Genomic DNA, 17,021 nt, shown 5'->3' with positions numbered 1-17,021 from the left:
CTGCTTTGTTCTGTCTGAAGGTGTTTAAGATTTTCTCTTCGCCCCTGATATTCTGAAATTTTATGACACGCCTTTCATGGGTCTCTTTGCATTCATCACACCAGACTCCTTTTAATTACGAGACTCGTGTTTCAATTCTGGGAAATCTTGTGTAGTTTTTCTTCAGTAATTTCTTTTTCTGTGTTTTCTCTTTTTCAAACTCTTTTGGTTGGACATTAGACTTCCTGGACTGATTCTCCAAGTCTCTCTTTTCTTTCCCTCTTGCTCTCCTTCTCTCTACCTCTCATTTTATTTCTCTCAATTTCAATTTATAACTCTTGTATTGGATTTTAAACTTCAGCCCTCCTAGTTTTTATTTCCAGTTTCCTCACTGTCCAATTTCCATGGCATCCTCAGAAGGATGCCCAGCAAGGAGGGTCGGGGGTGTCTAAAACAGCCTGGGCTCCTTATTCTCTGCCTTCCCCGTGTCCTCTGAGAGCCGCTGTGAGGTCCCACATGGCTTCGCCAGTCTGGGCTCTGGTGCTGATCATAGGAGCTGCCTGCAGCCAGCGCCACATGCCCATCTCTGTCCGGTAAGCTGGGCTAAGGGGGCAACTGGGGGCGGCTCTGAGGAATAGTGACGGACAAAGTTGAGGGGGCAAGCAGGCTAGTTATGAAGGGCACAGTCCAGGGGAGGAAGGCGGGAGCCCCACGGGATAGAGAGAGAATGAACAGAAATGAGGGGAGCCCCCCAGCCTCAGAGCCGGGAACTGAGTGATGCGAAAGCTCAGCACGAGCAGGACAGTGGAAACGAGAGGAAAGAGGGAAGAACTGGGGAAACAGGTCTGAAGATGGTGGAGGAAGAGAGAGAGAGGTCAAGCCCTGAAGATGGGGGGGAAACTTCGACTATAGGACAAGAAGATCTCAACCTGAAGGAAGGAGAGTCCCTGGGTATAAACTGGTGTCTCCTCACCTGAGACTCAACCACGCCTGACATCCAGGGCATAGAGGGATAGAGGGTACTGGCGGGCATGTGAGGACCTCTCAGGGAAGACACTTTTTCAGAGACAGATAAGAACTTAAGGTGAGCTCACAGTCAGTCATTGAGGCTTATAGTTCTTTTTTTTTTTTTTTTAAGAGTTTATTTAGCCCTGGCTGGTGTAGTTCAATGGATTGAGTGCGGGCTGCGAATCAATCCCCTCTCTAAAAATAAATAAATAAATAAATAAATAATTTTAAAAAGGCGTTTATTTATTTAATTTTAGAAAGGGGAAGGCAAGGAGAAAGAGAAGGAGAGAAACATCAGTGTGCGGTCACCTCTCATGTGGCCCCCACTAGGAACCTGGCCCACAACCCAGGCACGTGCCCTGCCTGGGAATCAAACTGGTGACCCTTGGTTTTTCAGCCTGGCGCTCAATCCCCTGAGCCACGCCAGCCAGGGCTGAGGCTTATAATTCTTGATAATGACAAGTATTACATTTTCTTTTTTCTCCAAATCAACCTCAAGGAAAGAGAAGCCTCTGGACCAGAAGCCAGGCACCCACAGCTCTAAGGACAACTGTGAGTTGGAAACGAGGACAGCCCAGACTTTCCCTCCTGTCCAGGGTGGCCACCCATGTGCCCTCTAGGCCAGGCGATGACACGAACATGGAATACATGTGTAAAGGGCAGCCCTTGGATGACAGAGGGCGGAGGGAACTGTGGAGGAGTACAAGCCCTGCCTAAAGATTCACATTCAAATTAACAGCAACAAAGTGTATGCTGCCCAGACAAAGCCTTTCTGCCCCTCTGAATCCAGCCCTCTGGACGTCAGTTCGTGACTTTAGACCTAGTATTCTGCCCACCCTACCCAACCCTCACCCTGAATTTCTCCTAAGAGATGTATTCTTAGATCCTCTTTCCCAAATCTCTGCTCTGCACCCTAACCTTAGTGGCCGCCCTCTCTAAGCTTAGCAGTCTTGCTAACTCCTATGCCCCCAGTTTGGCTCTGCAGCTGGTCCCCTCCCCTCTCCTGGCCTCACAGTGGCCTTTTCCCCCAGCCATTATAGCCCAGTGTGATTTTGAGGACAACTCCAAACCCTTCTGTGACTGGACTCAAGTATCCACAGATGATGGGGACTGGATTCGAGCCAGTGGACCCTCCCCCATGGGCAGCATTGGGCCCCCCGGGGGGTACCCCAATGGAGGTGAGGAAGCCTAAAGTTTAGGGAGGCAGCTGGGAGTGGGTGCCTGGGCTCTGGGAAAGGGTTGGGGGCAGCTCATAGGGGTGGCAGGACCTCACTGTCCTGGGCTCTGCCTCCCTAGAGGGCTACTACCTGCACCTGGACTTGAGCTCCTTCCGCCCAAGCGGGGTGGTCCGCCTGCGCAGCTCCCCCATATGGGAGCAAGGCCCCCTGTGCGTGCACTTCGCCTACCACATGTTCGGGCTGTCCTGGGGTGCCCAGCTCAAACTGCTGCTGCTCATGGGCACCAAGAACAAACACCCCAACCTGCTTTGGAAACACCTTAATACCCAGAGCCCTTCCTGGATGCCCGCCGCTGTCACTGTGCCCACAGGTCGGGCCCTGCCCAGCCAGGTGAAGCTGAGGGCAGAATCTGGGGCCCCAGTGGGAATCTGGGTATGTGGGGAGGCCAGGAGGGACGGGGATAATGAGGAGGTATGGGGTGGCTGGACCTTCTGAATTCAGGCAGGAAACTAGGGGCTCACAGTGGGGTGATCCCTCCTCCCTACCACAGCTGATATTTGAAGGAGTGACAGGCAGCACCACTTACCTGGACATCTCTCTGGATGCTATCTATATCCGTCGTGGCTCCTGCAGTAGGGGTGAGCACCTGTCCCTCCTCCTCTTTCTCTCCACGCCCATCATGGCCTAGGGTGGCAGCAGTAGCTCAGGGACCATGACCCTGGTTTCTTCCCAAGTTGAGGCTACTTGCTTCTCTCTACCTTCATACCCTGTACCTTTGACTCCTGAAGCAGCCACACCTAAAGAGAGGTTCTCCTTTAACATAGAGTTGTGGTGATACCTGTCCTGGAGTGACCAACCATTCTGGTTTGCCCCGGGCTCTCCCTATTTTAGTACTGACAGTCGTACATCTCAGGGAACCCTCAGTCCAGGATAAACCTGAATGTTTGGTCACCCCGGCTGCTACCAGACCTGGAATTAGCCCTCTAATCTGATGTTAGAAATTCGAAGGGAGCAAATTCAAGGGAAGGAAAATTCCAGAAGCTGGATGCAAGGAACAAACACTGAGCACAGGTACTGTGCTAGAGGCTCCCTGAACATAATCTAGTTTACAGCATGAGGTTACTGCTATTCCCAGTTAATAGATGAGGAAATTGAGGGTTGGGCAGTTGAAGTAATCTATGCCAGGAACACAGCCTCTAGGGAGAAGAACTGCAGCTGGCTTGAAGGCCCTCCATGGTTCACGGGACCCAGATTGGGACTCAGAATACTGACTCCAGACAGGCATACTTTTCAGAGCTGCGTCCTCTTAGAAAAAGCTAAATCCTCTCTCTTTTCATTCCCCTCAGTCTGCATGGTGCAGATGTGCAGCTTTGACACTCAAAATAATCTCTGTGGCTGGAGCTGGATCCCCACAGCCTCTGGAGCCAAGTGGGTCCAGAAGAAGGGGTCATCGGGGGTGCCAAGCGTGGGCCCTGAGGATGACTTCTCCCGTCCTGGCAGTGAGTAAATGGCCACACTCCTATCTTCTGACTTCCTGGGCATCTAGTGACCTCGCAGGAGATTATGATGGTTACCTGACAACTCTACACTAACTCAACTTGGGAAGGTCTGGGGTGGACCCACGTAATCTCAAACCTCTGTCAGCCTGAACTGCCTGGCAGAAGCAAACTCCACACTCCCAGCCAGCTCCCCCCACTGCCACCTCACAAGCTCTGCCTGGCAGACCTAGCACAGCCTGCTCTTTACCTCCCTTTCCTGGAACCCTTCATTCTTCATTCATCCAACAAATGTTTATCGAGCACCTAAAATGTACCCAGTACTGTCCTAGGCACTTAAGAGACATTAGCTTACAAAACTGATAAGAAGCAGCAGGGAACCAAGAGGGGGACAGTTCCTAAAACAATAAAGAAGTACAGTTATACAGTTATAAGGTGAGCAGAAAAATAAGTTCAATAAAGTAAGGGGACTGGACTTGGAGGGGGTAGGGTGGGCTGTATGTTTAAATAATGCAGTTGGGTAGGTTTCACTCAGGTCACATATGAGCACAAACTTGAAGGAAGTAAGGGAGTGAGGCTGAAAATTTTGAAGAGAAGGACATTTTGACCAGAGGGGTCAGCTGTGAAAAAGCCCTGAGGTAGCAGTAGGCTGGTGGAGGTAGTGGGTGAGGGGCTATTGAGGTTCAGCTAGGAGCCATGTGGCTGGGTTGGAGAGGATGAGCTCAGGTGGGTCCTAGGAAGAACAGACCTTGTGGAGCCTTGAAGGCTATTGTCAGGACTGTGGCTGTTATTCTACATGAATGCCTTTGCAGATTTGGAGCAGAAGAGTGACTTGATCTGATTTATGTTTAAAAGGATCACCTGCTTTTTGTGTTGAAAATCCACGGAAGGGAACTCAGAAAAGCCATTTCAGAGGCTTTTGCAGTAATCCAGGAGATACTCTTTCTTCCTCTTCTATTCCGTCCATGTCTGTCCATAGCTTCTTTTCCACCACCTCGCTGTGCTCTTCGCTGGGCTCTTCTTCTTTTTTTCCTTCCTTCCCCCATTCCTCCCTTGCTCTTCAGCTCCTTTTCTCTCCTGCACTCTAGCCGCCTCTCCTCTCTCAGTCTGCACCACACCACACGCACTTCTAGCTGGCGCTGAGTGCATGCTCCGCCAAGCTTCGCAGATCAAACATACAGGATCATGCTCACGAATTCCCACTTTGAGTTTCTACCTCTTCTTTCTTCTCTTTCCCTTTGCCTTTCTCCATTCTCAATTCTCTCCCTTCCTTCCACCTTATTTTCATTTTCTTTTTCTCCAGCTTTCCCTCCCCCTACTCCATAGCCCTTCCCACCCCATCCTCTCCACGCTCTCAGTCCTCTGAGCTTTCCTGCTGCCTGAGGTTTGCCTTCTAGAAAGACCTTGAGGAACCCCCACCCCACCTTCATTCTAAGCCCCTGGAGAGAAGGACGGGGCCAGCCCGCCTCTGTGGCAGCTCCCCAGCCGCCCCCCCGCATTTAGCACTGTATTCCATGCACAGCAGTTTCAGTAAATGTTGTTTTTAAAGATTTCTCTCTTTTCTTTTTTCCAACTTGTTCACTTAATTATATTTTTTTCACCGTTCCTTGCTTTTTCTCCCATTTCTTTTTCTATTTCTCACATGCCCCAGTACTGCCACTTCTTGCTTTCTCTTTCACCATTCACCATTTCCTTTCCTTTCATTCCACCGTCCCTCTCGTTTCTTCTCTTTTCTCTTCTCTTCCTGCCCATTCCCCTCCATAGCCCTCTTCTCTCCCTTTCCACAGTCCTCCCACCCGGGCGGCAAGCACGCTCTCCAGGGTCGCGCACCTGCAGGCAGGGATGAGCGCTGCCTGGCGGCCGCACTAATTTTCCCCCGGATACCACTTGCGTCAAAGAGCGTTGTAGAGGCTGATTGGCTGACTGAGCTGGTGGTAAACCTGACGTGGGGAGTTGGCTGTCCTTCTCTGTCAGACAGTCCCTCTCTCACTAGTTTGTGTGAATCGGCTATGTCCAGTGGGTCAAGACATGTAAGAGGATATGACTTTAGAGGACCTAAAAAGTCAGAACCCAAAGGACAAGGTTCTGTCTGTTCCTTCTGAAAAAGTGCCATTTTTTCACATGGCGATGCCCGCGTCCTTACCCAGCCCTGTGAAGCACTTCTGGAAGGACTGAAGGGTTCAGCCAGTCGTGAGATGGGTGTAGGTCCACCTCAGCACTGGCTGATCCAAGGCAGCTGTTGGGGCTCCCCAGAGCCAGACCCCCTGCCCTCACAGGGCCCTCTCCCTGTGCACTACTCCCCCAATTTCAGCCTCCCACCTTACTGACCTTTTTCTTCACAGGTGGCTTCTACATGCTCCTGGACCCCAAGAATGCAAAGCCAAAGCAGAAGTCTGCTCTCCTGAGCCCCCTGAGCCAGTCGTCAGGCTGTCTGAGCCTGTCTTTCCACTATATCCTCCATGGTCGGTCTCCTGGAGCAGCCCTCACCATCTATGCTTCTGTCTTGGGTGAGAGTGGCGACGTCATGGGGCTTACACTGACCTGAGGCTCATCTCCCACGGCTGGGTTGATGGGGAGACATGGGTCTAGAGAAATCTGGGCTATGTGCAAGGTTAAGTTAGAGTAGAATTGGGGAGCCAGCAGGGCACTGGATTCTGGAAAAATAAAGTGCTAGGAGGTGAGAGAGAAGGAAGCGCTTGCATTTGAGGAAGGGAATTCACTCCGATACATTCCCTGTGCTAGTCATTCTTCTGAGTACAGGTTTGAAATCATTTTCCAGTCGGCTTAATCTCACTTCCTCGGATTCCTTCCATTGTAGGCAGCATCCGGAAACACACTCTTTTCTCAGGACATTCTGGACCCAACTGGCAGACTGTTTCTGTCAATTACACAGGCCAGGGACAGATTCAGGTACAGTTGAGCAAGAGGGCAGGTTTTCTTGCTTGTAGTAGGCACTCCCAGTACTGAAATGGAATGAGGATCTGGGCACTGGGAGCAAGTTGCCTAGGTCCCTGAACAGAATACAATCAGATGGGGTGTTAGGCATTTGGGCTGTTTTCTCATGCCCCGCCCCCTCTCCCTCTCTCTTCAGTTCATTGTGGTGGGCGTGTTTGGAAAGGTCCCAGAACCAGCTGTGGCAGTGGATGCAATCAGCATTGCTCCCTGTGGGGGTAAGAGCAGGGCTCTGGGAGGCCCAGATCCCTCAGAATCAGGGGTGGGATGAGGGAGGAATAGAGAGATGGCCAAATTTTCTCAAATTTTCCATTTTGATACTCTAGAGCGCTTTCCTCAGTGTGACTTTGAAGACGATGCCCATCCCTTCTGTGACTGGGTGCAGACATCAGGGATTGGTGGACATTGGACCTGGGGTGGTAAAAATATGCCCACCCAAGGTGCACGCCCCTTTGGAGTGTCTCTTAATAGAGGTGAGGAGATTGATGGCCCCTCAAGCCAATGAAATACTAAATCTGCTCCTAGCTAGGGGGCTGGTTGGTGTGATTGATGGAAGAAGATGTAGGTGGTGAAGATCAGCTAGCAGGTGTTTATTGGGAAGTGCCACATGGCCGGAACTTGGTGATGAGAGAGGTAGAGTGAATTGAGGATTCTCATGGCTGTGGAGTCACTGAACCCCGCCCCCCCAAAAATCCAAGCATCTCACTTCATCGAGCCCAAGGCTTCAAAATCTACTGTCTCATTTGCAGTTAAGACATTTACTGGTGTAGCCAACAAAGGAATCTGGGTTGCTGGTTTGGTTTTCCATTCCTTTCTGATCCTGCCATCTTCAGTTAGAAAAGTCCAAAGTGAGCACATACACACACACACACCGCCCCCCCACAATGTGGGGAGTTTGGGTATTTGCATTAAATGTCCATTTGGAAAGCAAGCTGTTGCTAAAGAGAGTAGGGCTAGACTTGTCCTGTGGAGGTTTCTCATCTTGCCTATTCCCTCCTTTTTCCTCAAAGGTGACTATATCTACCTTGAGGCTGACAAGTTCTCCCAGGCAGGCCAGTCTTTCAGACTGGTAAGCCCGTCCTTCTGCGCGCCGGTTACAATCTGTGTGGAATTTACCTACTACATGTATGGCCTGGGAAAGGACACTAAGCTGAAGCTCCTGTTGGGGAGTCCTGCGGGCAGTTCCCTAACTTCTCTCTGGCAACGCATTGGGTCTCAGAGCCCTGGCTGGCTGTACGCCTCCATCACCATCCCTTCAGGACATCAACAGCCTATGCAGGTGACAGACAGAGGGAGTGGGCCCTTTGAGTATCTGTGTGGGGCATGGTAAGAGGGACACAATGCCTAGTATCCGGGGACATAACCAGGGCTACGATGGGACACTGGAAGGAGAGCAGAGCAGAAAAAAAACTTGATATTCCTGAGAAGGCTCTCTGGCTCCAGAAAAGGGACAAGGGCAGAGTTGAGGCTGGAACAAGGTGACATTTTGGCAGAAGACAGACTCTCTGCCTGGCAGAGTCACCAAGGAGCCAGGGTTTCATTTTCATTTCTCTTTTCCTTCTTTCTCCCTCGTTACCTTTAGCTGATACTGGAGGCCATCAGGGGCACCAACACCGCCTTCATTGTTGCTGTGGGTTTCATCTTGATCAATCACGGGACCTGTCAAGGTAAGACAAAATCCAAGACCTCAGAAATGGGCCTTGCTCTGAGATGACCATCTCTTGGGCTTCTCTATAGGTACTGGTTAAAAAGCAAGTCCTCTCTGTGTCTGAGTCTTCAGGCAGCCTTGTTTTCTGTGATTTGCCCACCTCTACCTCCCTGGCTCCAACAGGATGCTTATTTGAGTGATGTGACTTTGATGCCATGAATTTCTGTGGTGGGATCCAGAACACAGTAAGGAATGATGGTCCTGAAGCGAGGCCCAACATCCTATTCATTCTGTGTTATCTGTATCTGGCACAATATCTGACATATATTAGGAACAGTGGTTGTTGAGTGTTTATGGAGTGAAGGTGGGGTTGGGAGTAGAAGGAGGGGTACTAATAAGTTACCCCTTTGATCCTACCCATTCCAATTAGATGTGAGTGAAGAGGGTGGTGGTATGATTTTGACTAAACTCCAGGGCTTTTTTTTCTTTGCAGGACCTGTGCCAACAATGCCCCCTTCCAAGTCTCCAGTTCCCCCTACTGGCCCTTCTGAGATCCTTCTTTCCGCAAAAAAAACCACTGTCCTCACTGGAAAACCCACAGTCCCCACCAAAAAATTCCTTATGTCCAGTGGAAAACTCACTGTCCCCGCTGAAAAACTTACTGTCCCCACTGAAAAACTCACAGTCCCCACTGAAAAACTCACTCTGCCCACTGAAAAACTCACAGTCCCCACTGAAAAACTCACTGTCCCCACTGAAAAACTCACAGTCCCCACTGAAAAACTCACTGTCCCCACTGAAAAACTCACAGTCCCCACTGAAAAACTCACTGTCCCCACAGAAAAACTCTTTGTCCCCACTGAAAGGCCCACAGTTCCTACTACACTTATACCCACTTGGCCTGCAGCCTTGGTGATGCCTCCTAGTACTCCAAGTACCTCCATGACCACTGTGACCCAAGCCACCACTACAGCCCCTAGTCCTACTCCAGGTATGTGATCATTGGACAAAGAACTGAAAGTAAGAGATGATGACTAGGAGAGAGTGTTAGGGAAAGGGATGCTTCCAGTAGAAAACTGCAGTCTTAGAGGAGCGATGAATCAGATGTGGTGACTTTAGAAGAAATGAGGACTGACTACCCTGAGCGAGGCGACAGCAGGGCACAGGTGGGTGCGGGTATTTGGGAACCAAGCACCAAGCTTTCTTCTTACTTTTTTACTTGAGATATAATTCGTATACCATCATAGTCATCATTTTAAAGTGTGCAGTTTGGTGGTTTTAGTATATTCACAAGATTGTGCAAACATCATCACTTTCTAATTCCAGAACTTTTTCATCACCCTCAAAGGAAAGCCCATACCCATTAGCAGTCACTCCCCATCCCTCAATCCCCAATCCCTGGTAACCACTAATCTACTTTCTGTCTCTGTGGATTTACCTGTTCTAGATATTACATGGAAGTGGAATCATATAATATGTGGCCTTTTGTGACTGGCTTCTTTTACTTAGTATAACGCTTTCAAGGTTTATCCAGGTTGTAGTTTGTATTAGGACTCTATTCCTTTTTATGGCTGAATAATGCAGATTAACTTCTTAGAGAAGAACTTGAATGTGGGGTAGAGGAGAGACAGGTAGGCACCGTGAGAAAGCTATGGAGTAGAGGCTTCATAAAGGCTGTTTACCCCTTAGCAAGCTGCCCCCCAGATGCCCACTATGAACGCTGCGCCTGCCCGGCATCCTGCAAGAACCCCAAGCCCAAATGTGAGCTCCTCTGCAAGCCTGGCTGTGTCTGCAACTCTGGCTTTTTGCTTAATGGCTCCCACTGCATCAATGCCTCCTCCTGCAACTGCTTCTACGACAATAATTACTATAAGGTAAGACCCCTGGGATGCCCAGGTCCCCTGAGGGAGATTGCTAGAGGAACACCTGGGTTCCAGTTCCATCTGCTCCCCAGGTGAAGTGAATTTGGATCCATGGAACAGTCCCCAGGGGTCAGCTCTCAAGCAGTGGTTACTCAATGGTGGAGTCATTCATTCAGTGTGTGGTTTCGTTGTCATCTCTGTTCATATAATAAATATTTGTTGAGTATCCGCTCTGGCGGAGCATGATGCTAGGCTGTGCAGACAATTCCATCATCCCGTGGTCCTAACAGTCTCGATATTTCTGTACTTCTCTGTTCCATACTGGCAGCCTTGATGCAATAGACACTAGGGCAACCAGGTGATGCCGGGCCCTCCTCTCCAACCTGAGGAAAGTTGGGGACCCCTGGATATATAGAGACATTGAGTGGGACCCCGGACATTGAACAGAGCTTCTGGTATGTCCAGCACATAGAACAGTATTTCAGAATCTTCCAATGGAACTTGTAAATCCTGATAGGATACATCAAAAGAGAGAAGTTACTGTTCTGGTCTTCCCTCACTAATGTCTCTCCCCCCTGCCCCCTGGCCCAAGGGACATTTGTCAAGGGCAGAGGCTCTGAAGGGGCACAGGCTCTAGGCCAGCACTGTCTAAAAGGCATAGCAATCAAGCCATACATCATTTTATGTTTCCTAATGGACACATTCAAAAAATAAAAGGAAAAAGGTTAAACTAATAACAATATCTGCTCAATCCTAAATATTCTCATTTCAACATGTAATCAATAGTTATTAATAAAATTGTTTACATTTCCATTTTTCCCATACTAATAGTCTTTAAAAACCCAGTGTGCATTTTATGCTTACAGCATATCTGAATTTGGACCAGCTGCATTTCAAGAGCTCAGTTGGGTCTGTGGCTGGTGACCACTGTATTGAACTGAGTCATCCTAGAGTCAGACCAACCTGAGCATGAATCTTGGCTCCAGCACTTTGCTGGGTCACCTTGGGCAAGGTTCTGTACCTCCTCACAGCTGTTTCCATGTCTCTAAAGTGTTCACAATAAGATTTTCTACTTCATCAGATGGCTGTATGATAAAATTGGATCCTGACACAGACCAATTACTTATAAATGTTAATTATTATTATTAGCAATTTGTGATAACTATCATTTGCAGCCTATTAATTAACAGAACATTCAGCTATTTATTAGTGTCCAGTGCCTCTTCTCAGCCCTAGATAGTTTTCCTTTTGATTATCTATTTGAGGGCTACTCCCTCCCCACCCCACCTCTCTTAACCAATCTCCTGGGTGTCCCTGTGTCAGTGTTAGGATTCGCTTCCGCTGTAGCTTGGCTAGAAAGATCTGCCGTAGCTGTCAGCACCAAGCATCTCTTCCCTGCCCTGGGAGACATGTGTTACCTTATTATAGATTCACTTTTACATTCAAAACTCTTTATTGAGTATTTTGAACCCTCCTGGCATTGGGGCCTCCATGAAAAGGGCATGGTCCTTGCTCTCCTAATACTGTAATATTCTTTGGGACCCATTGGATCTTGGTTCATTCTTTCATTCAGCAAATATTTATTGAGTGAAAGCTCTCTGCTGGGCACTGTGCTATGTGTTGGGGCTAAGGTAGAGAGTAAAGATATTCATGGTCCCTCACAGGGGGGATTATAATCAAATAATCTCAAAAATAAATATAAAAGTGCAACTGTGGTAATTCCTGGGAAGAAGAAGGTACCCAGAGCTATGAGGATGACCCCTAGTCAGGGAGATCGGGAAAGTCTTCCTAAAAAAGTAGTGTCCCTTGAACTGAACTTGTTGGTTGCCTAGGAATAATTTAAAAAGAAGGGAGAAGGAAGAGCATTGCAGGATGAGAGAACAGCACGTGAAAATGTCCTGTGGTGGGCAGGAATATCTAGTAGGGGGTGAGAAGAGGAAAAATATGAGCAAGTTTAGGGCAGGTGCAGTGGAAGAGAAGGAGGCTATCACATGGAATGATGGGATCTCCCCAAGAGCTGTGTAGTGTTGTGACCCCCAATTCCTTGCTCCCAGGCTGGGGCAGAGTGGTTCAGCCCCAATTGCACAGAACGTTGTCGCTGTTGGCCTGGCAGTCGTGTGGAGTGCCTGACCTCTCAGTGTGGGACACACACGGTGTGCCAGCTGAAGAACAACCAGTACGGATGTCACCCCCATGGTGAGACCTTCCCCGTATTCTGTTCCCACCTGACAGGCTTTCAGAGTGGATGTGACACCAAGATTCCAATCCCTCCCTTGAAAAGAGAAGCTGGGGTGTGCAACTGGCTGGGTGAGGTGGCTATCTGGCCTGGCGAACCCTCTTCCCATGGTCCCCTTCCTTCTTTTGGCAGGCACTGCCACCTGCTTTGTCTATGGAGATCCTCATTATCTCACCTTTGACAGGAGGCACTTTAGCTTCACGGGCAAATGCACCTACATCTTGGCCCAACCCTGTGGCAACTCAACAGGTAGGGTCCTGGCGATGCCCCCATGGCCTGGGTGAGGGGTTTGGCAGAACAGGTGGGCATGGGAGCAAATGGAAAAGACAAGAAAAGTAAGAGTTGACATGTTAACCCCAGAAGCAGGACTTTCTCAAGACCAGGCTACCGGGGAAATTGCATCTTAAGACACTTTTCTTTATCAGTTGCTTCCTTAGCTAACATTTATTAAAAGGCTCATCTCACATAGTGGCAATGAAGGGACGAGAGAAGTAGCACAAACATCCACCCTGGAGGACATCCCAGTCCTGAGGGGAGAGGGATTGGCAGCACGCCATGTCAGACTGTTCTGGAAGAGGCAGGCAGTCATGCCCCACTCACATGTGGGTCTGGGCTTCCCTCTTGAACTGCAGCTGGCATCTCTGTGGTCCTTTATCCTCACCGTGCCAGGCGTGAGTGCCTCCCTCAGTGGGTGCTCAGAAATGCTGTTGAATGAATCCCTGGGTGCTCTTCACTCTTCTCCCCAAACAGAGCCCTTCTTCAGGGTGGTGGCGAAGAATAAGGAACGAGTACTGGAAGGCACGTCTTGCCTGAGCGAAGTCTATGTGACACTGCCTCAGACCACCGTCACCCTGCTCAGGGGCAGGCGCACCCTGGTGAGTCCATTTTCTGTTCAGCTCTGCCAGGGCCGCCTGTGGGCTGCTGTAACCTTCTCCCAGCCAGTTCCCGCGGCCTCCAGACCCTCTCAGGGATAGGCTCCAGAGCACTCCAAGGGAAGAGGTCTTTAGGTTTGATGTGGAGGGTGGATATTAGCATCTTCTGGGAGTCCTTCTGACCCTCAGGTCAGTCTCTCAGTCTCTTCCCTTGGCCCCACTTTCCAGGTTGGGGGTCAACAAGTCACCCTCCCAGCCACACCTTTTAAAGGCATCTTCCTGGCTCCAAGTGGGCGATTTGTGGAGCTGCAGACTGCGTTTGGTTTGCGGGTGAGATGGGATGGTGACCAGCAGCTGCTTATGAGTGTGCCCAGGTGAGGCAGCTGCCACTCCTCCCGCTCCGCCCCTCTCTCTCTCCCAGGACCGTTCAATCCTCTTAGCTTCGCAGATCAGGCGAGCGCGTTTAGGGTGCTATGGCTGCAGACCAATCCTCTTTCCCTTCCATTCCAGGCACTAATTCTCAGTCTAGGTAGGAAGCACCTAGCTCAACTGGCAGGCCACCCCTTTAGATGGGGAGACAGGAGGAAAAGGGTCTCAGGGCTGTGGATAAATAGCAGGACATATTCACAATGCTTTGGGAATGTGCTAGAAGGAGTCACCAATGGGCTATGGGAGCTTTCCGAAGACTGGTTACTTGATCCCAGTCTTCAAGGAAGAGCAGTTCATAAGGGAACTACAACTTTATAGAAACAGTGAACAGCAAATTCAAGGAAAAACTGGAATGTCTTAGGGTGAGCAAAAGGCTGGAAGGTGAGCAAGAGCAGAAGAAGGAAAGGAGGGGAGACTGTAAAGATGGCTCCAGGCAGGGAGCTGTGAGGCCCTTGTGTGCCTGGCACCTGGCCCGGAACCCTTGGTCTGAGTCAGCACCTCTTGCTTCTCTGCTCGTCTCACTCACCCCACTCTGCTGTGGTCCCTCAGATGACTACCGCCCCTTCTTTCCATTAACGCCGCCTCCTTGCCCTGCCCCTCCGCAGCACCTTCTATAGCAAACTCTGTGGTCTCTGTGGCAACTATGACGGTGACAGTAGCAATGACAACTGGATGCCTGACGGTAGGCCAGCACGGGATGTGGACGAGCTGGCCATCAGCTGGCAGACCCCGGAGGATGTGGACAAGGAGTGAGGAAGTCCCCTGCTCTGGCACCGCCCTTCTGCTCCTTTGCCCCTTTTAAGAACCAAGCACCCTGCCTGGCATCATTCCTATTCTCCTCTCTCTTCCTTTACACACCCCCACTTCTGTCCCAGCCACGTCCATGAACTCATTACCAAATCGTTTTCCCCTGCCATGATTGATCCTCAGGCCATCGTGAGGAGACCCCCTTCTTGCTTGTCCAGCTCAGGTTTTCCCTTCTCCTTTAGGGCTTGGTGTTCAAATGTTTTCCACTAGGGGTTGCTGAGAGCCGGGAGACTACTAGGGTAGGGGCCAAAAAGAGGCAAGACTTAACCCTTAGGGCATTTGGGGTGGATCTCTTCTAGGTGCCAGAAGAACAAGGCAAATCCCCCATCTTGTAACTCAACCTTGCAGAACACTCTATCCGGGCCAGAGTTCTGCGGACGGCTTGTGGTCTTCCATGGAGCCTTTGAGTATGAAAGGAGGCAGGATGGGTGTGAGGGGGGTGGGGCTTGGCACCTGGAGTCCTCTGAGGCAGGGTGCTCTGCCCTCTCTGTCCCCTCAGACCCTCTGACCTGGCCTCTCTCTGCAGGTCATGCCTGCCTCACCTCATGGCTTCTGTCTTCCTCAACAACTGCGTGCTTGACATGTGTAACTTCCAGGGGCTGCAGCAGATGCTGTGTGCTCATATGGCAGCCTTGACTGAGACCTGCCAGGATGCTGGCTACAGGGTGAAGCCCTGGAGAGAACCCCAGTTCTGCCGTGAGTTGCCTTCAGGAGCAGGGCTAGGGGGATGCTTCTTTCAGATGCATATGAGAGCAGAGGACCAGCATCTAAGAGAGTTAGCACAGGCTTGGGGGTGCCTGATGGAACCCTTTCCCTTCCACACATGGGCGGGGAAATCTGCAGAGTCAGAAATATCCACTGAGAAAATCACAGTCTCTTGTAAACTCAGCAAGTCTTCCCAGCTGCCCGAGGCTATCAGAACAAGGCCAGTGCCTGCCCGGGCTGCCTGATGTACACATGAAATACAGACTTGTGTCTGGGAGGTTGCACCATCACCTACACACAGCTGCTAAGTATGGCCCAGCCCACTGGGGATTGTGCTTTAGGGCAGGGCCATGACCTTAACTGAGGCCACATACGTGCTTCCCCAGCATTCCTTCCACCTTGACCATGTAGCTTGGGCATGTTTACGTAGCAGCGCTGTTGAGGTTCTTGGATCAGTCTGCCTCCACGGACCTGCCTCTCAGTAGCTCCCTACAGGCCTCTCCTCCAAGCCCAGGGTAGAAGCTGAGCTCTTTAGTCATGCTTCTCCCAGTCCCTCTCCTTCTCAACATGGGACAGAAGCCTCTTGCTGAGACCTTCTGAACTCTGGGCTATGAACTAGCTACTAGCTACAGACCTCCTTTCTCTTGTCCTCAGCCTGCCTCATGCGCTTCTCACCTGTGCTTCTCCCTCCCCCAGCTCTGGACTGCCCACCCAACAGCAAGTACACCATGTGTGCCAACATGTGCCCTGACACCTGCCATTCAAGTTTGTCTGGCATGTCCTGCCTGGACCGATGTGTGGAGGGCTGTGAGTGCAACCCTGGCTTCGTCCTCAGCGGTCTCCAGTGCGTCCCCCGATCCCAGTGTGGGTGCCTTGACTCCACGGGCCGCTACCTCATGGTGAGCTGCTGGAGCTGGACCTCTTAGCCACGCAGCCAGAAAGCCCTCCTCCAGGATCTGAAGCCTGCAGCAAGAGAGAAGGAAGTGTGGCAGGGCCTGTAGGGCCGGGATTAGGGGAATTCTGGCCCAGGTCTCCTTTCCCTTTTTCTTTCTTCAGCTCTAGCAATTTTCACTCAGACAGGGATAGGGTCATAGCAGTTATTGCTAACACTACCTGGCAGAGCCTGAGACCCATTTCTCTTCCTTCCCATCTTCTCTTCCCCTATGTCCCTGAGTCATTTTCTTCATCCGTGTCTCCCCTGAACTCTTTCCAAACACCACCTTCTCTCCTACCAAGTCCCCTTTCTCTGCCAAAGGACTTCCGTTCCATCCTGGCCCCAGCTTCACAGTTTTCTCAGAGGCGGAATTTGGAGCCAGACTCTCGTGGATGTCACTTCTCTCTTCTTTCGTTGCTTGTTCCTCACCCAAGTTCTAGAAACTACACCGATGTCTGTCAAAGTCATCTACCACCTGAGGTCCTCTTGGCTCTCTTCCCTTCAGCCCCCATTCCAGGCCCTCTGAAGACGTTCTGTCCATGCCTTGCTCTCCTATCAATTCCACCTTCTTTTAAGCCCCTTTTACCTGCTCTCAGCCACCCAGCCACCCATGCCTGTTGGAATTCTTCACCTCCTTTGAGGCCCTGTTGAAATGCTGCTTCCTTCTTGAAGACGTCTTGATAGGCAAAGTCAGAAAGCAGACCTCTAAACTTTTGTAGCAAGTGCTTACTGTCTGTGTTGATGGCAGGAGACTCTCACTGGGCGCCCTGCTTGTTGCTTGTCTTCTTTGGGTGCATATCATGTTGGGGCACATGATTTGGTCATCAGTTTACTATCAGTTTACTTGTTTGCTGCCCCACTCTGTGTCATGAGTTCTCTTAGGGCAGGGACATCATACATCCAGTTCATTACTGA

At 50.4% G+C, this 17,021-nt stretch overlaps 1 protein-coding gene across 1 annotated transcript in view; it reads left to right on the top strand.

The window, feature by feature from the left end:
- The first annotated feature begins 495 nt into the window (after nt 1-495).
- Nucleotides 496-17,021, top strand: part of ZAN (zonadhesin) — a 30,665-nt gene continuing 14,139 nt past the window's right edge. The window contains 23 exon segments of the mRNA XM_071220636.1: nt 496-548; nt 1,487-1,539; nt 2,019-2,165; nt 2,284-2,555; nt 2,716-2,803; nt 3,512-3,664; nt 6,004-6,168; nt 6,480-6,571; nt 6,753-6,831; nt 6,940-7,086; nt 7,179-7,181; nt 7,624-7,892; nt 8,196-8,280; nt 8,755-9,252; nt 9,951-10,135; nt 12,178-12,319; nt 12,492-12,608; nt 13,110-13,234; nt 13,460-13,605; nt 14,266-14,409; nt 14,767-14,874; nt 14,994-15,163; nt 15,869-16,071. Of these exon segments, the coding sequence (XP_071076737.1) occupies nt 496-548; nt 1,487-1,539; nt 2,019-2,165; nt 2,284-2,555; nt 2,716-2,803; nt 3,512-3,664; nt 6,004-6,168; nt 6,480-6,571; nt 6,753-6,831; nt 6,940-7,086; nt 7,179-7,181; nt 7,624-7,892; nt 8,196-8,280; nt 8,755-9,252; nt 9,951-10,135; nt 12,178-12,319; nt 12,492-12,608; nt 13,110-13,234; nt 13,460-13,605; nt 14,266-14,409; nt 14,767-14,874; nt 14,994-15,163; nt 15,869-16,071 (3,444 nt within the window).

Source organism: Desmodus rotundus, chromosome 1, assembly GCF_022682495.2.
Source record: "Desmodus rotundus isolate HL8 chromosome 1, HLdesRot8A.1, whole genome shotgun sequence".
Classification (NCBI taxonomy): Eukaryota; Metazoa; Chordata; class Mammalia; order Chiroptera; family Phyllostomidae; genus Desmodus; species Desmodus rotundus.
The sequence above is the reverse complement of the archived record's forward strand: the minus strand, read 5'-3'. Positions and strand labels throughout refer to the sequence as shown.